Consider the following 24,164-nt stretch of genomic DNA (forward strand, 5'->3'; position numbering starts at 1 on the left):
TACCTGCAAGCAGATAACCCAAATGTAATGACCGCAACAGTGAATACACTCGAACATCTACATTTATGGTAAGTGTACACAACAAGGCCTGCTAGCCAGCCCTAATGCTTCTTGACTGCCTCCACCCTTCCTCAGCTTTGGGAATCCACCCAAGTGTAATGACTGCAACAGTGAATACACTCGAACATCTACATTTATGGTAAGTGTACACAACAAGGCATACTAGCCGGCCCTAACTCTTCTTGACTGCCTCCACCCTTCCTCAGCTTTGGGAATCCACCCAAGTGTGATGACTGCAACAGTGAAACACGAAGGACATAGTACAGTTGTGTACACTTACCATAAATGTAGATGTAGTCACAGTAGTAATGAGGGACCACAGAATAAAATGAGTTTAGTTAGCTGCCCTATGCACAATCTGTTTTTTAAAGAAAAGTAAACTCCATCCACTTTGCTTTGTTTTTGAACGTTATGCAGTGCCAAAAGAAAGTGTTACAAGACATTTAGGCTTCCTGCTGCTGATCTTTTTATAGACCAGCCTTGCACCATATTTCTCATGTTCTCTTCCTCTGAATAAAACCTAACTCTATCAAATGTGTAGTAAACTTCTGCATGTATTTTGTAATGACACTGATGCAATAAAAAGTAATGATATTTTATTTCTTCAGCCACTTTTTACATTAATCACACAACAGGTACTCATACCTTTACCTCAAAACCTTTACCTCAAAACCTTTATTTGAAATATAGGGAAACTTGCTCGTTCACATCAAGTACACATTTTCCAGTAAGAATGCATCTGTAGAGAATAATTAACAGGCAGGTATAATTCTTATTCTGTAAGAGAATATATGCAGGCAAGTTATACCTACACAGTATAATATACCAGTGTCATAATTGTTGAGGTGTTTTAAAGTGGTTATCTCTTTGATGGAATATGCTGTAGCTTGCTTAGAAGATGTTGCTTTTCTAAGCCAAGTATAACTTAGTCTGCTTCAGTTGTCCTATTTAGCAGGAGTCACCGAGTGATAGGCAGTGACTACTGGTGACTGAAAATATCTGATGTAGCAAAGGAAGAGTCCTGCCTTTTCTCTGTGGTCACGTAACCAGGTAGTGAGTGCAACATGTTGTTCCCTTTTAAAATAAGCAAAATTACATTAACAGCTTCAAAGCTGCATTACTTTTCATTGAGAAGGGTAGTAAACTCTGTGGTGTAAAATTACGTCTTATCTTGGGTACATTTCTAAAATTGTTTTGTTTTCTTGTTTCAGGTTATGATACTGGGCAATGGCCTTGTCCTAGAACCTGAGGAGGAGAAAAATTCTCAGACTGTAGTGTTAATACAGCTTTCTATTGTAATTATGAGACTTGTAAGTGCGAGCCCCAAAATTACATAAAGAATAATATATATGAAAATAGATAGAACCAGAGAATGTCAACATTTCTGTTTTCCATTAAAGGTGTTTTTTTTTGTTTGTTTTTGCAGGGAATTTGACCCCCTGCTCCCTCAATGTTGGAGAGTGAGGCAAGTCTCCACCCTCAAACTTCTATTCCACTAACATTAAGATCACCATATGTTGGAGAAAAGGGCATAATCAGCATTCTCAGATTTAGTGTATGTAACTCTACATAATATTCTTATTAAATATGGCCAAGGAAACCATCGAGAAGCTCAGTCATATAGCCTAGTATTATTGGGAATATAATAATGTTGTCCTCATTAAGCAGATTTTCTCCACATATCCCTGATGAAAATTTGTGTTTACCCAGCCAATCACCAAGACTGAAATTAAAGGGTGCTGAGGAAATACTCTTGATAGGTAAGGGCACCCTGTTGCAGAAGCGGGGTATACTCGGTTAGGTATCTGTCAAATGTCTTGTTTTGTTGATTTGATATTAAAGGTTTAGGTCTTTAAAAGCGTTGTTTGCTTTACCACCACTGGTTCTATTTAGGTGGAGCTCAAAGAGTGCTGGGTCATTCATACCATGAAAGGTTAAGCAGAGATTGCCCCTTATGAGTCTGTATGGCACTGAATAGACAGACATGGATTTAGTCTATCAGAGGAGCTAAGACATTTTCAGCCATTCAGTCTTGCTACTATGGGACTTGCACTAAAAAGTATTAGACATTCAAAAGGTTAGCAGTATATATTTCTCTGTACTTTTGATTGTGAGAATACTGTTGATTATAAGAAATTACCCCGCATTTCATTCAGCACAGATAAAGAGCATTTTCTTTCATTCAAATATATAATATTGAGTAAAAATATTAGTATAGAGTCACCATATGCTGGTAAAACATGACTGGTTTAACCTGTTTGCTTTACTTGACATGTTTGAAGGTTCTGCAATAGGTGGTTTTCTTGACTGCTACTAATTAAAGGTATTTACGGTAGGTTTTGGTTGTTGGTTCTTACTTTTAAAGTTAGGCATTTATCTGCTGCAGAGCTACGGTGTCCTTGTAACTATTTTGAATGTTGGGACCTGCTAGGGTGAGTCCTGAAACACAAAGAATAAATGGACGAAAGAACAGACTTGCATTTACTAAGTCTGAGATGGCCATGTCTCTGGATATTTCCTTTTCTGTGAGGTGTGGCAATATTGAAGTTTAAGGGGTGTGGGGGGGTGCAGGGGGGCCCGTCTCCCTTCAAGAAAAAGAAGTTTAAAGGAGAAGAGTGATCTTGGAGATTTGCATTTCTTCCAAGTTTTTGGTCTTTTTTTTGGGTTGTTGCAGTCAGTATTTTGAGTGGCAGCATTTCAGTAAAGATGTGCTTTGATGGTAGATACTGTAATGTGTTTGTCCAATGTACATCTGCCCTGTGCATGTAGATGTGTCATGGAGACTGCATTTTCCTGTCATCGGGTTAACCAGATATGTTCAGTACAGCTCTGTCTGCTTGTATTTACTTTGTTTGCCGTAAGAAAAAAGTGCAAGTGTTGACATGACCAAGCTAGTGAGTGTAGTGGTTGGTCATCACTAACTGAAATAGTAACAATTCTGAGAGGGAAAAAAAATTATTGGACATGTAAGAGGAAACAATATGCTGATCAAGATGGCATTTAGTATCCCAAAAGTGCTGAAAAAAAATAAGTTAACGGTGCTTAAGAGGCTCGTTAGCAGCTACACAGTAACATATTCACCTTACCTTGATTTGGCCAAAATGTCAGACACCATACTGGAACAAGCTGAATGCGTCTTGCAATTGTCCTTAAGTAAAACATACAGAGAAGCTGTTTTGAGGGAGAATGAATTTTATGAGTTATTTTTTTTTCCTAAGTAGTGGTTTTAAAATTTATGAAAGGCAAACTAGTGAGTTCAGTTGTAAATACTCAGTAGAACAAAGATAACACAAAGATTAACAGAGTGTAGTGTGCATTTTATTAAAACAGGCAAAATGTGCAAAGGAGATAGACGCCGATAACATTGCAGGTAAAATGCTCAAGGACAATTCTTTTATTTCATAACAGTAAACAGAAAAATAATGAATAATAGTGCTTCTACAATGAAGGTGGAGGTGTGCAGTGTAACTTTAGGTGCCACAGTAGGAAAATCTGAACTGTGCCCATGGGGATGACATGTACACTAATGTGGGCATGGCAGATGAAGTTAAAGTAGACAGTATGTCAGTAAATAGAAACAGCTGGCTATGTGGGGTCAAGGAATATGGCAATCGTATTGAAAAGGACAGTGCTGTGTTGAAAGGAAACATGTACTGTGTAGGCAGTTACTACAGATATGGATCTGTATAGTACAATTTAAAAAGATGAAAAGTGGCTTCACTGCAACTTGATAGCATCAGTTACACCATGAGAAATCTTTCACAAACTATATCCATTTTGCAAATCATAAATTCAAAGCACTTAATTAAGCCACTCTTCAAGCTTTCATGAATGAAACTTGATGAAGAAATTAATGTTTTCAGAATACTTGAATTTATGGGAACTCACCTGTGTCAAAGACCAGCTGTAAAAGAAAAACTGGAGCTCCAGACACCACGGCTTAAAACTTTAATGAACTTCAGTAAAAAAGGTAAGCTCTTTTGTGGAAAACAAACCCGCTTCTTTAGACCATATAAAAAGTTACACAAGCTGCTCACACACACACACACACACACACACACACACACACACACACACACACACACACACACACACACACACATATGTATATGGTTCCCCTTTACAATCCCGAAATACTGAAAACTCGAATTTCAGTATCTTGGGACCGTAAAGGTGAAAATGTAAAACCTTGAAAGTGCATAAGCGCAAATTCGAATAGCTCGAATCCACGCTTATGCAGTGTAGCACTGGGACGGGAAGTGTTTGGCCAGGATGCTTTACGGAAGTGAAGGTAAGTGAGTGTAGGTGAGTTTTATTGTAAATTGTTCAAGTGGGTTAGAGTAGGGAGGTTGTGTTTGTGTGTGTGTGTGTGTGTGTGTGTGTGTGTGTGTGTGTGTGTGTGTGTGTGTGTGTGTGTGTGTGAGGGAGTGTGGAATGTCTGTGTGTGAGTGATGAATTTCTTAAGTGTTAGTGCAATCTTGGAGTTGGTATATAAAAGTAGGGGTGGGGGGTGCAGGGGGCTTGCCCCCCTGCGTAGAAGTAGTGTAGGATTGTGTAGTTTGTGTGTTGTGGGTTGAATGTTGTGCGTGTTGTGTGGTGTATGGTTTGTGAATGTGTGGGATTTCAGTTTTGTGTTTGTGTGTTTCGGGATTGTGGGCTGTTCGACTTTATAGTTTTGAGATATTGAAATTCGAGCTTTCATTATCTCGAGATTATAAAGGGGAACTATATATATATATATATATATATATATATATATATATATATATATATATATATATATATATATTATACACACACACACACACACACACACACACACAAACATGGGTCTACTTTGACTTATCGAAATTACATTTCAAAGAAATGTAAAAAGGTGAGCTGTTTTTCACGAAAGTGCACTTTTGCTGAAATGCACTTTTGCAAAAAACAAATTAAACAAAAACAAAAAAATCCCAAACAAAATAAAAAAAAACAAAACTAACCATATTTATGCAGGGGGCAAGCCCCCCTGCACCCCCATGTTGGGGGCCCCACGCCCCCACTACTTTTATTTTCTCACTCCGAGATTGCGCTACAGTGGGGAAAAGGTAATATTCCTTTATCCCCACTGTGCCGTGATCTAAGCAACAGCCACCATTACTCTTCGCTTAGGTGCCTTTTCGCAAAAGTGCATTTTGGCAAAAATGCACTTTCGCGAAATAGAACTCGCCTACTTATGTTTCACTGAAATGTAATTTTGTTGGGTCGAGGTAGACCCATATATATATATATATATATATATATATATATATATATATATAATATTATATAATATATGTATATACTCACAAGCGAGGAAAGTGTGTTGAGGAGATGGAAAGAGTACTTTGAGGGGTTGATGAATGAAGAGAATGAGAGGGAGAGAAGGTTGGATGATGTAGGGATAGTGAATCATGAAGTGCAATGGATTAGCAAGGAGGAAGTAAGGATAGCTATGAAGAGAATGAAGGATGGAAAGGCTGTTGGCCCAGATGACATACCTGTGGAAGCAAGGAGGTGTTTAGGTGAAATGGCAGTAAAGTTTTTAACCAGATTGTTTAATGAAATCTTGGAAAGTGAGAGGATGCCTGAGGAATGGAGAAAAAGTGTTTTGTTACCGATTTTTAAGAATAAGGGTGATGTGCAGAGCTGTAGTAACTACAGAGGGATTAAATTGATCAGTCACAGCATGAAGTTATGGGAAAGAGTAGTGGAAGCTAGGTTAAGAAGGGACATGATGATTAGTGATCAGCAGTATGGTTTTATGCTGGGAAAGAGCACTACAGATGCGATGTTTGCTCTGAGAGTGTTGATGGAGAAGTACAGAGAATTTCAGGAGTTGCATTGTGTTTTTGTAGACTTGGGGAAAGCATATGACAGGGTGCCCAGAGAGGAGTTGTGGTATTGTATGAGGAAGTCAGGAGTGTCAGAGAAGTATGTAAGAGTGGTACAGGATATGTACAAGGGTAGTGTGACAGCGGTGTGGTCTGCGGTGGGAGTGACGGATGCATTTAAGGTGGAGGTTGGGTTACATCAAGAATCGGCTCAGAGCCCTTTCTTATTTGCAATGGTGATGGACAGGTTGACAGACGAGGTCAGACAGGAGTCCCCGTGGACTATGATGTTTGCAGATGACATTGTGATCTGTAGTGAGAGTAGGGAACAGGTGGAGGAGACCCTGGAGAGATGGAGATATGCTCTAGAGAGGAGAGGAATGAAGGTCAGCAGTACCAAGACAGAATATATGTGTGTGAATGAGAGGGAGGATAGAGGAATGGTGAGGATGCAAGGAGTAGAGGTGGCAAAGGTAGATGAGTTTAAATACTTGGGGTCAGTAGTTCAGAGTAACGGTGAGTGTGGAAGAGGGGTGAAGAAGAGAGTACAGGCATGATGGAATGGGTGGAGAAAATTGTCAGGAGTGATTTGTGACCGTCGAGTACCTGTAAGAGTGAAAGGGAAGGTCTACAAGAGGGTACTGAGACCAGCTATGTTATATGGGTTGGAGACAGTGGCATTGACAAAAAGGCAGGAGTTTGAGCTGGATGTGGCAGAGTTAAAGATGTTAAGATTTGCACTGGGTGTGACGAGGGTGGACAGGATTAGGAATAAGTATATTACAGGGTCAGCCCAGGTTGGAAGGTTTGGAGACAAAGCCAGAGAGGCAAGATTACGTTGGTTTGGACATGTGCTGAGGAGGGATGCTGAGTATATTGGGAAGAAGATGCTAAGGATGAAGCTACCAAGTAACAGGAAAAGAGGAAGGCCTAAGATAAGGTTTATGGATGTGGTGAGAGAGGACATGCAGGTGGTTGGTGTGACAGAGCAAGGTGCAGAGGACAGGAAGAAATGGAAACAGGTGATCCGCTGTGGCGACCCCTAACGGGAGCAGCCGAAAGAAGATGATGATGAGATATATATATATATATATATATATATATATATATATATATATATATATATATATATATATATTTCAAAAAGACATATTTCAAAAAGACATTCTTCAGTGAAAACAATCTTCCAAACAGCCGACTGAAGCAAGGAACTGGCCAGTAAAGATGTGCTGTATCAACACACCCCTTTAGAAACATGAATGTTAAAACAGTGACATGGAGAACATATCATAATCAAGAATATCATGAAAAAGGTACACACCTCTCTGACATTTAAATATTAATGTTTAAGGTGCCGAGCCTTAAGAACTGGCTTCAAAGACACATGTTCATTTTTGATTATTTTGATGGTCAGAAGTGAGGATCATGAGACTGTAGCTTTGGACCACCACACCATCACATATTAACTGATGCCAGTGGTGCATAATGGGATTTGAAGGCTGGAACAGGACACACGTGACCCATGATAGAATATATTGGGCATTTAAAGGTAGGTTAGTTTGTGTTAACCTGTTTTTTTAAATGGTGACAAAGTTATACACAAAAGATAAAAGGACTACTGTCATCACTGTCCCCTGTCAAGTGTAGCTCCTCAAGTTTCTGTCAAATACCACAAAGTGTTTTTCTTTTCAAGTATGCAGATGACTAGAGGCTAGAGATGATTGTCCTTAATGCCACTTATACCACCACCATTCAAACAGCGCTTAAAATTAGAAATGTCTGATTTAATCAAAATGACTTTGTTTCAGTATAGCAGAAGTCTTGTGTCTGGACTGTCAGCTTTTTGCAGTATAAATGGAAAACAACTGAAAGCTGATAAAAAAGGCCTTGAAGTCTCTGTAGATGACATTTCATTCGATACCTGTTGAGCGAGTACCATCTGCAGTGCATAAAGTGTTGCTCCCCAGATCCTCCTTGGGGTCAGTAATTGTGCTAGGGGTAAACTTTTCTGTAGACCTAACTGTCCATCATTATTATTACAATACAATAATTGCCTGTGTAAGTTGTGAGAATTTTCAAGACATAAGATACACTTTTTAGTCAATTTACAATATATAAAGATACAGACAACCTGAAATCCATTAAAATCTAAAATGCAGTGCCTGATATTTGTGTGCAAATTTTCTGTTTTGTCTTGGCATACCTATCAGCCTGCAGACATTGAAAAGACGGAGCAGAGGTCCTTGATAAGTAGAAACATCCAGCAAAAAAACTCTGGCCATCTAATTAGCATGAAATGCGAATGTCAAACAGCACACTTTCCGGTTTCTAGAAGAAATAAAGGATGCTACTCAGAAACAAATTTAAAACAGAATGACAAAAATGACAGAAAAATATAAACATATTATCAGGAGGGTAGAGTATAAAATCGGCAGACTCGTATTGTAAAATTCTACAATACAAGGTCATTATTTTTTCTCCAGAAAAGGGAAATTGTAAGATGTGAGCTCTTTAAATTACTGTTGATACTAGTATGCTGGTCATGTAGTATAGTTTCTGTGTACTAAACAGTTTCAAAAATCACATGTGATGAGCTTGATTCAGATAACTGTGATGGGATAAATCAATGCTGAAAATAGAAACATACTTCCAAAAATAGGCACATATTGTGGAGGAGTAAATCAGGCCTGAAAATAGGAATGTTGATCTAAAATAGTTATCGAAAATAGGTGCATTTGAGAGGTCTGTTCATATCTGTTCTGTAATACGAAAGTGAAGATTATTACAACTTCACTTTGCAGTTGCAGTCTGCAGTCTTACCCCTTCATCTGAATGTCTTTCTATAAGTCCCTAACTGGCAAGAGATGTCCAGACTTTTGTGTATATAGATTGCAAAATTTTATTTTATTTTATTTTATTTTTTATTTTACATTTGTTAACCGGGGGTGTCTGACTGAGCTGAAAAGGCCCTTTTTCAGCAGAGGCCCGGGGAGAAAAGCTCCACAAAGAAAAATTACAGACACATTTAGTTATTTAGACATGATCAGTATACACACAAATTACAAGAGACATGTTTTTACAGTGGTATGCGGCACAAACAGTTACAGTGGAGAGAACAATCAAAAAATATTAATTTTAAAAATAAAGGTAAGTAATAGATTTGTGGTGTACGGCTGAACTTTGGAACGTAGGTAGAATACATACATAGTACACAGGTACAGTACATACATTGTAGATTAGCCAGTGTTTGTGAGTAAGATTGAAAAAACTATTATCAATTGCTCTAGATTTAGTATGTATATGTTATCCCCTTTCACTAGCCTGGGGAGCAATCATGGCACTGCCAACTTTGCTTGAGATGTTGCCTGATGAGGTCTTTAAAGGAGGCTTTGGATGATGCGTTTTGAATGCTAGTAGGGACAGAGTTCCATTTTTTAGCTACCGAACTACTACATAGTGCATCTCCAAAGCTATTGTAGCTGTTGGTGACTTCTAGTAGTAGTTTGCTTGATGATCTAAGAGGCCTTTTGGCTGAGTGATGTTGTACTAGGTTTTTGAGGGCAGGACACTTATTGGGGAGGTAATAGATAGAATGACAGAGGCAGAGCTGATTGTAGGTTAGGTGGTTGGGCAGTTCAAGCCAGTGGAGCTGTCTCAAAGCAGTACAGTGATGAGTTCTATATGAGCAATTTGCAGCAAAGCGGGCAATTCTGTTATAGCAAGCTTCCATTTTGCTTAGTTCAGTTTTGTTGAGATTAGTCAGAATAGGAGATGCATAGAGTAGGGTGGATAGAAGCTGGGAGCGAGCAATGGCTGATCTTGTGTTGTTGGTAAGAAATGGTTTGATACGGTAGAGTGACCCCAGTTTGGCATGTACTTTTTTAATAGTTAAGTTCAGATGACTATAAAATTTTAGGTGGGAGTCTATGGTTATTCCCAATAGCTTAGCCTGTGCCACTGGAGCAATTGGAGTAGCATTTGTGGAGTAGATAGTGAATTGACTGTTAGTGTTTTTGTTAGAACTGGTCATAATCATAAGCTGAGTTTTCTTTGGATTGAGGATAAGTTGGGCTTTGGTAAGGTAGTTTTCAACGTCAGAGAATGCTAGTTGAGTTGTTTGCAGGAGGGTGGGAATGTTTTGTGCAGCAAAGATTAAGGTAGTGTCATCTGCATACTGAATTATAGATGCATGCTGTGTGGAGGTGTGGAGGTCATTTGTGAAGACTGTGAATAGTAGTGGTCCTAAGATAGAACCCTGTGGGACTCCTATAGTTATGGGCAGCTGAGGAGAGAGAAGTTTCCCATTTCACAGCTTGGTACCTGTCAGTTAAGTAGATTTGGAACCAGGTAAGAGTGGAATTAGATAGATGATATTGGTTTAGGTTGTTTAGCAGGATTTGGTGTGAGACTGTGTCAAATGCTTTGGACATATCCAAAAAAAGAGTTGACACTTGCAGGCCTTCATTTTTGAGACGGTTTACTGTGTCTGTGAAGCAGAGGAGAGCTGTAGTGGTACTCTGGGCAGGTCTGAAACCATGCTGAGAAGGTGACAGGATGTTGCAGTCTAGGAGATAGTTTAGCATCTGGGTATGGATGCATTTTTCTAGGATTTTGGCCAGGGGGGAGAGTAAAGCAATGGGTCTGTGTTATTAAGTTCAGTGGAGGTCCTGCCTTTATGTATGGGTGTAACATAGGATATTTTCCAGAGTTTGGGCACATAGTTTTCAACAACTGATCTGTTTATGAGAGTGGAGACTGGGATAGCAATAACATCTGCTGTGAGTTTCAAGAAATAGCTGGGGAGTAGGTCGGCTGCTGTTGATGAGGTTTTTAGTTTGGAGAGCATGCTTTTGATTGAAGTGGTGGAAACTGTTTTGAGGGTAAAGCTTGTATTAGTGTTATTTGTGTTGGGGGGATAGTGAGGAAGGAACTGTCCTGTGATACTAAGGATAGAATTGAGTTCACAAAGTGGGAGTTGAATTGTGTTTCGATGGGAACTTTAGTGTCAGGGGTGGTTGGTTTGGGGGCAGCCTTTTGGGTGGATTTTGGTAGCTGGCTTACATTTTTCCAAAATGTTTGCGGGTTGTGTTGGTATTTAGTTTGTAATGTTGTGTAGTGGGATTTTTTGTCCAGCCTAATGCATTTTTTTGCACGGTCGCGCAGTTCTTGGTACTTAGTTAGGCTTTGTGTTTCTTTGTTTTTTTGATAGTAACGCCAGGCAGTGTCTCTGGACTTGAGGATTTGTTTGGTTTCTTTACTGAGCCAGGGGTTTGTAGAGGTTCTAACCTTGATTTTGCGCAATGGAGCGACAGTGTCTAGGTGTTGTAGAAATGGTAAAGCATTTAACAGAAATCTGGGGAAAATGTATGTAATAAAAAGCAATGCACCTTAAGCAGTCCAAAAAAATCCATGGTCACAAATGCCTCAGTGTTATGAGGGTGAAGGACTGTGAGACAGATCTGGCCCTGTCGTCTCTGCTAGCAACTTGGTAGTGCTGTGGCAACCACTTTTTGGTTTTGTTTCTTATCTCTCCAAATTTACAGAGTGAAAGTTGGGAGTGGTCTTCAGTTCTACCTGACTGATTTGTCTTTGATTTTTATGTCCTTTTTAAAATATTTTCCTAGACACTGGGAGCAAAAGAGGTGCAATGCCTGGCTTTACATTTGGATTTCAGAAAATGCATGCTAATAACAAATCCTAATTGTTTCTGTCTCCAATAATGAAAATGTTTAAGGGCTGTGGGGCAAAGCACTTGAGCTGCATGCTTAAAAGTTCAGTAGAGGTTTATTTTGGGGGGTGTAGAATAAGAGCACTTCAGGTTATCATTCTGAATGTTGTCGTTTGCTCCTGCCTTTCCTTACACAATATACAGTGATGTAATGAGGGCAGACATATCTTTTCCAGGTTGTTTACTGCACAGCTGTTCTTGCCCAGGTATTGACTCCTGTCACTGTAAAGTTCATTTGACCTTCTTGAGGATAAACTAAACTAGTGGGACTGCACACATCCTTTACACAAAAAGTGAATGGCAGGCTTAGTTGTTCACTTTCACTTTGTTCAACTCTGAAAAAAAGTGTTCTGTTCCCTTTGTGAAAGCCTTCACAGTGGACAGACATGTTTTCTAATTGCTTAGTATTTTTAAGCTAGCTTTACTGTTTTATTTTTTGTGTATGAATTGCCTAAAATACGGTGATTAAGTTTTTTTGTTTTTTTATATCCCAGATGATGACATGGACCTTGGTGCATTGGAACACAATTTAAGCATGACACTTGACAATCTCTATCAAGACAGGCTACAGAGTGATAAAGTTGTGCATACAGAAAATGGGCACAAAGTAACAAATGGCCGGGCAGAGAAACTAACAGAGTTCCAGTCTCACGGAGTAAAACGATCACAGCCTGTCATTATCCAGGGCACCAGGTATATTTCATGTACTGTAATAAGATGAGGCAGGAAATTTCACGAACAAAGGCTTGCAGGTGTGAGCTTCTGTCTCTCTCCTCCCCAAAAATATGGATGTGTTAGATGGAAGCAGTGTGAAGGGCTGCATTTTGAACAGACTGTAGAGTACAGTGTCCATGTGAGGGAAAGAGATGCAAATGTAGACAGACTTATGCAGCAAGACATGTATGTTTCCTGACTGTAGTTTGTGTTTTCAGATTTATTTACTAGTTTTGGATTGCTTAATTCTTCAGCTGCCACATTTCAGTGAGACATCTGACTTTTTACCGATTACTTGCTCTGAACTGTACTGGTATCATTGGTGGTTTGAGGTGCATATGCATTTGCTTATTTAACTACACAGCTTTGAGTGTAATAAATGCAGAGCTAGAGTAATGGCACACAAAGTATTTGATACATAATGTACTTGTATCTAATTATGTTGTCTGTGGTTAATAATGTGAAATGTTATACATTCCCACCTCTTAAAAGTGAAAGTATGTCATATGGCACCCAGTATTAAATACTCTGATGCCAAAGAGTCAGCTGTTTATGAGACAAGCACTGTGGTCTACAAGCTCTTTATGAAGGTTTGAACTGTGGGCTGCAACAGACACATACTTCCACGAAGTAGAACTTTGTAATGTGACAAAGCTAGTTGTTCCTAGAAGTAAAGTTTTGTGGAGCGTCTTCTAAACCAGCTAAAATCAATTTTAGAATACTGCAGACAAAACAGGTAGGATACAGAATGGAGAGGTTTATCATCTTTTTTTTTTTCTTTTAAGCTCACACCTTGAATGATTATATTTTTTCATTGGGGTAGGTGTTCTGACGCAGTGCATCATACCCTTTTTATTTGTTTGGAAAATTACTAGGGGACTTTTAAAGGTATGTTTGCCTTATGGCCATTTAACATGTAAGTGCTTCTGTTTCTGCTTATTTTAAGAAAAAAGAAAACCAAAGTCCACGCAGGAGCCATAAGATAAAATTTGTTTACAAAGTTAAATGTGCATGAGCTTTCACAGTGCAAAAAGACTTCTTCATAGGCTAAACCTTTCCTAAAATGTACAACAAAAATTTAACTAATAGAACACAAGGTCAGCTAATTATTACACTGCTACAATGACGTAAAGCAGAAGTACTAGTCAAAGCAGTAGGACTAGTCGACTAATCCATTTAACTTTTGTTTGCTTGAGTTTTAGTAACAGTTTAATGCTGACTGTGGCAATTAATCCAGGATATTTATTAGCTCTCTATAAAGCAAAACAAAAATATTCACAATAATTAGTCTACAGTATAAAATCTATGTCTCTAGTAAGTCCCATAACCTTCTCAGTAACACCCAAAAAACTCATGGATGTTATCAATGATATACATTTTGCTAAGGCATTCTTCATAGGTTCATAGGTTCATATGTGTGTGTACTAGACTAATGGCCCTGGAGCCTTTACAAGCCTAGCCCATAGGATTACCTTGGCATCATGCCACCCGACCTTAGTTCCCAGTGCCTCTGTCGAGTAAAGCCACTGGAGTGATCCCTGGGGTGAATTTTGTATTTCCCAGACACTCATCAAGATTTCTTTTGAAGAGGGCCAGCGATGTGCTCTGCTTGATATGTATGCGAAGTCTGTTCCATTGCATGGGGAGTCTCTGGCTTATGAACCTGTCCCTCCAGCATGTTCTGTTGATTGTGGGTAATGAGGTTGAGGTCTCTGGAGTGTATGGTGTGGAGGGATTGGGATTTCTTTAGATGAAGCATTTCAAACAGAGCTGGGTCAGACATGACTTTGTAAGTCAAGCAAAGATTGCCTCTAAGTAGGCGATGTGAGACGGAGAATAGTTGGAGTTTTTTTAGTCTGTCCATATAGGACAGATGTTTAAGGCCTAGGATCCTCTTTGTGAGGTACTTTTGTGGCCTCTCCAGTTGTTGCAAGTGTTTACTGAGCTACATTCCAAATGGGACATTGTACTCAGTGATTGGCCTAATGAGGGAAGAGTAGAGAGAGACAATGACCTCTTTCTTCCTGGATGCAAAACCCTTAGTAGTCAGATGTGCCACATAGAAGGACTTTCTGACCACAGTGGCAATGTGGCAATGTGGTGGTCAAAAGAGAGGTTGCTTTCAACCTGTGTTCCCAGATCTCTTATAATGCCTTCTGTGTTCAGTGGACTACCATCGATGTGGTAATTCATGGGAACTGGGTTTTTCCCAAAGGGGATGACGACACATTTTTTGGCATTGAGCTTAAGGCCATGGTTCTGATACCAGTCGTTGATCTCAGTGAGGCCTTTCTGTAGGATGTCAGCATCACTTGGGGAGTTAATAATAGCTCCCAACTTGGAATCTTCAGTGAACTTTGTCAGGCAGAGTCCCCTTCGTGTTGGCCTGGACTTCAGAGAAGTAGATACCAAACAGGAGAGGACCCAGGACCGAACTCTGTGGGACTCCACTCGTGACTGGTTGGCAGTCTGACTTGGAGTTGCCTACTTTCATACTGTGAGTTCTACCTGTGAGCCAGTTTGCAACCCACCTAGTGATATAGGGGTTGATGCATAGCTTAGTGAGTTTTTTTTATGATTCCTGAGTGGGGTATGGTGTCAAAGGCCTTGGACAGATCAAGGTAGACTGTATGAACCACCTTGCCTTCATCCACAGCTCCAGTGACTGATTCAAAGAAGTTGACCAAGTTGTGCAGGCATGATCTACCCTTCACAAAACCAAACTGTGTGGGATTCAGAGTTTGGAGATTCCCTATGTCCTTGTTTATTAGGTCCACGATGATGCGTTCCATAGCTTTGCATATCAGACTCGTCAGGCTAATGGGGCAATAGTTCCCAGGGTCTGTAATCGCTTCTCCTTTGTGGAGTGGGTTGACTGTAGCAGTGCGCCATTCAGTAGGGATAAAGCCTGAGGTGAGGATCTGATTAAACAGGGCACACAGGTGAGGTGCCATTTCACTCTGTAGTTCATGTAGAACACAGCCAGGGATATAGTCAGGTCCCATAGAAGCTGTATTCTTGGCCTTGGACAGTACTCTTTTAACCTGTGCAGCAGTAATACTGGGTGCCTGGTAATCTACTGGTATTGTGACTGGTCCCTTGTGGGGGGAGTGGTAAAGTGAGCATTGAATCTGTCGGCCAGTATATTGGCAATATCGTTTGGCTCTGTATAGGAGGTACCATTGTGCAGTAGCTCAGAGCAAAATTGGGGAATTGCTGTGGAGATTCTTTACATAACTATAGAAGGCTTTGTGGTTGTCTTTACTATATGTTGCAATTCTGTTTTCATAGCTAGCTTTAGAGGATTTGATGAGGGATCTCAACTTTTCATTGAGGCTGATATTTTTCCAGTCTTGGGACTTCATCTTATTCTGCATCAGTTTCCTCCTTCTGTTGTAGAATTTGTTTATGGCAGGGGAACCACCAGATTGGCTTCCTTTTTTGGAGGAGAGCGTCTTGGTTCTATTGGGTATGGCGAAAGCCTTACATTTGTGTACATGTTCGTACAGTGCATTGATGCATGATTTGGCAGTCATGCAACTGATCTCCATTTGCATGGGTGCAATGAAGTTAGCCACCTCTGTTTTTAGGAGCCCAAAGTTAGCTTTAGAGAAGTTTTTCATGGTGGTTACCTTTGCAGAGGGGTGGGGTGGGAGGGATGTGGATTTCCAAGGTGATTAGTTTGTGGTCGGATCTAACCAGAGAAGAGTTGACTGTTGGTGTAGAGCAACGGTCGCCCATGTTAGTAATGACCAGGTCAAGGATGTTGCTAAATCTAGTGGGGGTAAGAATGAGCTGGTCCAGGGCATTGGAATTAATGAATTCCAGGAAACGTTGGGCAAGTGTATTGGTACAAGAATAGTTTTCCCAGTTAATGGAGGGGGTAGTTGAAATCACCCAGTATGAGAGTGTTAGGTTGGACCCTAATATTCTCCAGGGTGCTTAGGAACGTGGAGTGTGTGTCTTGGGGCATGGTTTGGGACATGGTTGGGGATCTATAGCAGGGTACTTCCAGAATCACTGTCTTACCCATTGTTAACTGCACCTGAAGTATCTCAGATGCATTATGTTGGGCTACTAGTTTGGAGGTGTGCACATCCTTTATGAATATGGAAACACCAATGCCTATGGAGCTTCGGTCCAAGTTCTGGGGCTGAAAGCTGTGGAATGAGTTATAGCCTGGTAGTGCAGGGGTGCTTTCTGGTGCCTTGAACCAGGTCTCTGTTATGGCACAAATGTCAATGTTCTCCATTTCAAGGTGTGCTTCGAGAGAGTGCATTTTGAGATTTAGACTTCTAACGTTGAGCAGCATGACCCTCGGATTGCATTTGCGTGTAGCTGTTATGGTGGTAATTTGGTCTTTGGAACACCGCCTAAAAAAGGCACTATAGGGGTGGCAAGAGCCTTGGCCAGTATCTGGAAGCCCAGGGGTGACAGATGCAGGCCATCTCTGGCAAAGCAGTGAGGTATGTCAATCATGTCATCCCAAGCAGACAGATACTGGATCCCCTTAGAATGACACCAGAAACTTAGCCAATTGTTGAAATCAATTATTTTCTGCTTGTACTGTAGTATCATTGTGGGTGATGGTAGTATGCTGCTCAGGGCTAGTGTCATACTTGCCTGGGCTACATAATCTGAGAGCTCCTGCATGTCTCTTTTCATGTAGTCCAGGGAGGTACGTCTCAGGTCATTTATACCCATATGTACAATGACCGAGTCATATTTGTACCTGTTGTTGAGGGACTTGAGTGCATGCGTTATGTGGCAGAGCCTGATGCCTGACAGGCAGCTGACTGTTACTTTCTCCTTATTCAACCTAGTGAGTGGGACTTCAGTGTGCCTCACTATCGAGTCACCTGTGACTGCTGTGTTGGGCATGCTGTTTTGCCTTAGGGGCTTTGGTTGAGTGGTACACTGTTTAGGAGAGTTATGTGTTTCATGGTTAGTGTTGTGTTGTGGTGGTCGAGTGAGTTTCTGCCTTGGAGGTCTTTGCTGTTTGGGTAGATTTTTATTGAGAGCCTCCGCGAAGGTGGGTGTGCGGTTTGTGTTTTTATGTGAAGGCAGTGCTGGTGTGTGTTCTGGAGGGCTAGGTGTTCAGAACACAGCACCTAATTTCTGAGTAGTGCTTACAGATTCTGTCTTTTAATCTTGACTTGGACTTTCTTGAATAAAACAGAAGACATTTTGCACAAGTAGCAAAAGAAATAATATTTCTTGTGGAGCAGACAGCATACAGGCAAAAACAAAACATTCTACCTGCCGCATGATATTTAAATTCACATTAATTTCTTATATTTTTACTTAATGCACGTGAAAACAATTTCATTAGAGCTAGTAAGAAATTAACGTTTTTTTCAGTAAAAATACATCCTACCTATCTAGACACCTATCAGTGTCTGTTGTATTTAATGGCAAAATTGACAATTTTTTTATCAGTCATGCTCTCATGTGCACTTCCTACCACTAAATTAGAAAATTAGTGCCTCCCTGTGCTGCCCTAGTGTTTAACATTTCAACCTTAAACGTTTTCATCATACTTATCTGACAGACACTGGGTGTGAAATCATTTGCCATAATGTCTTGTTCATGTTTTACAACTGAATCAGAATCCTAGTGGTAAGTAACATCTGTCCGCAAAGTATACATTTGAATGTGAGTGGACTCTTCTACTCCTGTATAGGTAAGTATTCTTCACTTCTTTCTTGAATGTATTTGCAGTTAGACTTCCTAATGCAGTTCTTATGTTCACATCTACGAGATTTAGTGCCTAATTTGAATAATTCCATTTTTAACAGTAAGAAACAGTACTTTACTCAGTAAAGTAAATAAATTCCAACACCTCATTCACTGTACCAACCCAAAGCATAAAAATATTGTCCACAATCATTTTATAAAAAAAAATACTCTATAGGTAGGTTGATAACATTTAATAAAATTGCCTCTTCCATACTGAAAGCAAAAGGATTACATAGGTATTCGCTAGAGGTACTGAAGGTGAAAGGGTTACATAGGTATTCGCTACAGGTACTGAAGGTGAAAGGATTATATAGGTATTCACTACAGGTACTGAAGGTGAAAGGATTACATAGGTATTCACTAGAGGTACTGAAGGTGAAAGGATTACATAGGTATTCACTACAGGTACTGAAGGTGAAAGGATTACACAGGTATTCACTACAGGTACTGAAGGTGAAAGGATTACATAGGTATTCACTACAGGTACTGAAGGCGAAAGGATTACATAGGTATTCACTAGAGGTACTGAAGGTGAAAGGGTTACGTAGGTATTCACTAGAAGTACTGAAGGTGAAAGGATTACATAGGTATTCACTAGAGGTACTGAAGGCGAAAGGATTACATAGGTATTCACTACAGGTACTGAAGGGGAAAGGACTACATAGGTATTCACTAGAGGTACTGAAGGTGAAAGGATTACACAGGTATTCACTAGAGGTACTGAAGGTGAAAGGATTACATAGGTATTCACTACAGGTACTGAAGGTGAAAGGATTACACAGGTATTCACTACAGGTACTGAAGGTGAAAGGATTACACAGGTATTCACTAGAGGTACTGAAGGTGAAAGGATTACATAGGTATTCACTAGAGGCACTAAAGGTGAAAGGGTTACATAGGTATTCATTAGAGGCACTGAAGGTGAAAGGATTACATAGGTATTCACTACAGGTACTGAAGGTGAAAGGATTACACAGGTATTCACTAGAGGTACTGAAGGTGAAAGGATTACATAGGTATTCATTAGAGGCACTGAAGGTGTCAGGATTACATAGGTATTCACTAGAGACACTAAAGGTGAAAGGGTTACATAGGTATTCATTAAAGGCACTGAAGGTGAAAGGATTACATAGGTATTCGCTAGAGGTACTAAAGGCGAAAGGATTACATAGGTATTCACTACAGGTACTGAAGGTGAAAGGATTACACAGGTATTCACTAGAGGTACTGAAGGTGAAATAATTACATAGGTATTCACTACAGGTACTGAAGGCGAAAGGATTACATAGGTATTCATTAGAGGCACTGAAGGTGAAAGGATTACACAGGTATTCACTAGAGGTACTGAAGGTGAAAGGATTACATAGGTATTCACTAGAGGCACTAAAGGTGAAAGGGTTACATAGGTATTCATTAGAGGCACTGAAGGTGAAAGGATTACATAGGTATTCACTAGATGTACTGAAGGTGAAAGGATTACATAGGTCTTCAGTAGAGGTACTGAAGGTGAAATGACTGAAGGTGAAAGGATTACATAGGTATTCACTACAGGTACTGAAGGTGAAAGGGTTACGTTGGTATTCACTAGACATACCAAAGGTGGAAGGATTATGTAGGTCTTCAGTAGAGGTACCGAAGGTGAAAGGATTAAATAGGCATTCACTGGAGGTACTGAAGGTGAAAGGATTACATAGGTATTCACTGCAGGTACTGAAGGCAAAAGGATTACATAGGTATTCACTAGAGGCACTAAAGGTGAAAGGGTTACATAGGTATTCACTGGAGGTAGTAGGTGAAAGAGTTACATAGGTAATCACTGGAGGTACTGAAGGTAAAAGGGTTACATAAGTATTCACTAGAGGTACTGAAGGTGAAAGGATTACATAGGTATTCACTACAGGTACTGAAGGCAAAAGGATTACATAGGTATTCACTACAGGTACTGAAGGCAAAAGGATTACATAGGTATTCACTAGAGGTACTGAAGGCGAAAGGATTACATAGGTATTCACTAGAGGTACTGAAGGCGAAAGGATTACATAGGTATTCACTACAGGTACTGAAGGCGAAAGGATTACACAGGTATTCACTACAGGTACTGAAGGCGAAAGGATTACATAGGTATTCACTACAGGTACTGAAGGCGAAAGGATTACATAGGTATTCACTACAGGTACTGAAGGTGAAAGGGTTACGTAGGTATTCACTAGAGGTACTGAAGGTGAAAGGGTTACGTAGGTATTCACTAGACATACCAAAGGTGGAAGGATTATGTAGGTCTTCAGTAGAGGTACCAAAGGTGAAAGGATTAAATAGGCATTCACTGGAGGTACTGAAAGTGAAAGGATTACATAGGTATTCGCTAGAGGTACTGAAGGTGAAAGGGTTACATAGGTATTCGCTACAGGTACTGAAGGCAAAAGGATTACATAGGTATTCACTAGAGGTACTGAAGGTGAAAGGATTACATAGGTATTCACTACAGGTACTGAAGGCAAAAGGATTACATAGGTATTCACTAGAGGTACTGAAGGCGAAAGGATTACATAGGTATTCACTAGAGGTACTGAAGGCGAAAGGATTACATAGGTATTCACTAGAGGTACTGAAGACGAAAGGATTACACAGGTATTCACTAGAGGTACTGAAGGTGAATGGATTACACAGGTATTCACTACAGGTACTGAAGGCGAAAGGATTACATAGGTATTCACTACAGGTACTGAAGGCGAAAGGATTACATAGGTATTCACTACAGGTACTGAAGGTGAAAGGGTTACGTAGGTATTCACTAGAGGTACTGAAGGTGAAAGGGTTATGTAGGTATTCACTAGACATACCAAAGGTGGAAGGATTATGTAGGTCTTCAGTAGAGGTACCGAAGGTGAAAGGATTAAATAGGCATTCACTGGAGGTACTGAAAGTGAAAGGATTACATAGGTATTCGCTAGAGGTACTGAAGGTGAAAGGGTTACATAGGTATTCACTAGAGGTACTGAAGGCAAAAGGATTACATAGGTATTCACTAGAGGTACTTAAGGTGAAAGGATTACATAGGTATTCACTAGAGGTACTGAAGGCAAAAAGATTACTTAGGTATTCACTGGAGGTACTGAAGGTGAAAGGGTTACATAGGTATTCACTAGAGATACTGAAGGTGAAAGAGTTACATAGGTATTCACTAGAGGTACTGAAGGTGAAAAGATTACATAGGTATTCACTGGAGGTACTAAAGGGGAAAGGGTTACATAGGTATTCACTGGAGGTACTGAAGGTGAAAGGGTTACATAGGTATTCACATGGCCGGCATTAGGCATAGGTGAACTAGGCGATCGCCTAGGGTGCCGTACAGGCCGGCCTCGTAAAGGGCGCAATTTTTACTTATTTATTTTTATTTATTTTAATTAGTGCATTCTTTCTTCCCAGTGCTTGTAGCAGATGCTGGGAAGAAAGAATGCACTAACTAAACTAATTAAAATAAAAAAAAAAAATACAAGGGCATCAGAATCATGGGGGGGGGGGGGGTGAGTGCCCTCCCACTTTTACAGCTGCAGCTGGTTGATTGCGGTATTAGCGTCTTCTCCTTAAATAAGAATCATGTGTGCTTACGCCAGTGTGGAAGTAAATCCAATTTGCAGTCGCGTTCAAATTTTAAGCTAGCAGTTCTGTGAAGAGGGGGGCTAAGTCCATGTGGCAGTTTGATTTAGAAGGAAGGTAAGTAAGTGTATGCGTGTGTAATTCAAACTGTTTGTTTCTGTATGCTAGAGAAAGTGTGTGTGTCTGTGCGTGTGTATATAGAATTCCAATTACCCGTTCTGTTTGTGTGATAGAAGGTGCGTGCGTGTGTGTATGTGTGTGCTGCTAACAGAGAGAAGGTAGATCTGTGTGTGTATAATTTAAAATAGTTGTTTTGTTTATTTCTGTATGAGAAAGTACATGTCTGTGTGTTGTTTGAGAGAGTAGGAGTGTGTGGAATTTAGACTAGTTGTTAGTTGCTGTATGAAAGAGAAGTTATGTGTATTTTGCTGTGTGAGAGAGTAGGTATGTGTGTGTGTGTGTGTGTGTGTGTGTGTGTGTGTGTGTGTGTGTGTGTGTGTGTTGCTATATTTTCCACAGACTCACAGTTTGTAGTGTTCCTCGTTTGAAAAAATTTTCGGACTGCGGCTTTGGTTATATAACTCTTTTCACCTTATTGCTTTCTTAATTTCTTAAGTGTGGTTGTTCAGTCTTAGAAAAGCCCTTACCATATATTTTATAATTCTTTTAATAGTACATAACCTTACAGAGTTACTTACACTCTTATTTTAAATCTCCTTAAATTCCCCAAACGGATGTGAGCTGGATATTTCAGACCTTCTTCTTCTTCTTTCGGCTTTTCCCGGTTAGGGGTCACCACAGTGGAACTCCGGTCCGCTAATGATTGGCAGTACATTTTTTCAGACCAATCAACAATATTCAGTTTCTTAAGTTTCTAGAAAAAAATTAGTTTTCAGATAAATTCTTGAATATGTAGGTAACATATGACATTTTCTCAGTGCCAGCATGTTTTTTATTCTAAATACAATACCCTAAGATCCTTAAATGATCACATGGAAATATTCTTGTCTCTGCTGCCTTATTTCTATACATAAAAGTGGCATCTAAAACAAGAGTTTTCATAAAGGGGTCATTAAATGAAGTATCTGTTGCCTTATGTAATGGAATATTTCAAGGTATCTTGGGCACACAAATATTTGACATCAGGTTGATGTTCATCGTGCATACAGCTGCAGTCATAACAGATGGGTTATCCTGCCGTCAGGTGGGTCCTCGGTCGGCCGAATTCCAAAGTCTAGGTCCGGCGTCGGTTGTCGTCACTTCTTCCCTGACGTCAGTGCATCTGGGGTATAAAAGAAGCAGCCGACGCCATTTTCTTCAGTCTTTCTTGCCGCGCGGTGCCCGAAGCAGAAGCAGTTCGCAAGTGCCGGTCGGCCAGCTCCTGAGATTTACGAAAGTATTTCAGCCAAAGTCTTCTTGAAAGCTAAGTACCCCATTGGAGAAACTTTTCTTGCCTCAGACTGATGTCAGACAAAGTTAATAATTGCATTTCATGTGGGAAGCAAGTACCGCATAAGGATTTCCACTCTTTCTGTATACCTTGCTTAGGCCCAGACCACGACGTCTCGGCCTGCCATTTTTGTGCTAGATTCAATAAGCGCACTATTAAGCATCGGGCAGTGTTCGCCCTTCACTTTTTTGGCAAAAAATTTAATTATATTATGTCATCGGATACTCCGACTCCAGTTTTGAGCAAAAAACGCAAAGATAAGGACCGACATACGAGGTCCGCACCACCTACTGAAACCACGCTAAGGCCGACTACCGGTTCTCTGGTACTCAGCGAGGTGCCTACGCAGCCCCTGAGTACCGATGACAATGCATTACCGGTGTCTTCAGTTCCCGAGGTCGCAGGCTCCTCGGCCCCCATTCCTACTACAGATCCCGATGCCACTCCTGGCGGGGAAACTCAGAATTTAGACAGGCCTACCATTTCTCAAGGGGTCTTCAGGCCTTCCTCCTTCTCTATTAAAGCCTTCACTAAATCTAAAGCAGCCATGAAAACCAAAAAAACAGGCTCCTCAGACCCCCTCTCAAGGCACCATGCCTAAAAAACAGATGCTTAAAATGGCTGAGGATTTGATTACTCTTATCAGGGGTTCTCATCCCCCCCTCTGACAAAAGGCCCAGATTAGAGGAAGACTACCCTTCCTCAGATCAAGCTTCTATTACCTCAGAACTATCTGAGGACCAGGATTATGCCTATTCACCATTCGAAGAGTCTGATGCAGAGGAGTCTATTCCCTTGGTCTCCCCCCCCCGAGGACTTCTCTTTTTTGGGGAAACCCTGCATACATTGAGGGAACACTTTCACTGGGAAGGCCAAGATTATTCAGATTCCAAGAAAAGGCTCAGGGAATTTCTTCTGCTCCCCCAGCATAGGCCTCTGGCTATCCCTCCTGTTTTAGATATATTGGATGATGTGTACACAGAAGCCAGCCTTAATCCTGATTCTTTGCCACCAGCTCCTG

At 40.4% G+C, this 24,164-nt stretch overlaps 1 protein-coding gene across 2 annotated transcripts in view; it reads left to right on the top strand.

Annotated features, from left to right (window-relative positions):
• Positions 1-24,164, top strand: part of GRB7 (growth factor receptor bound protein 7) — a 2,830,640-nt gene that overhangs the window by 1,848,073 nt on the left and 958,403 nt on the right. For both annotated transcript variants that reach the window (XM_044072739.1, XM_044072740.1), the window contains one exon: positions 12,138-12,336. In XM_044072739.1, the coding sequence (XP_043928674.1) occupies positions 12,138-12,336 (199 nt within the window). The remainder of the gene's footprint in view (positions 1-12,137; positions 12,337-24,164) is intronic.

Source organism: Protopterus annectens, chromosome 5.part0, assembly GCF_019279795.1.
Source record: "Protopterus annectens isolate FY-2018-M chromosome 5.part0, PAN1.0, whole genome shotgun sequence".
Lineage (NCBI taxonomy): Eukaryota > Metazoa > Chordata > Ceratodontiformes > Protopteridae > Protopterus > Protopterus annectens.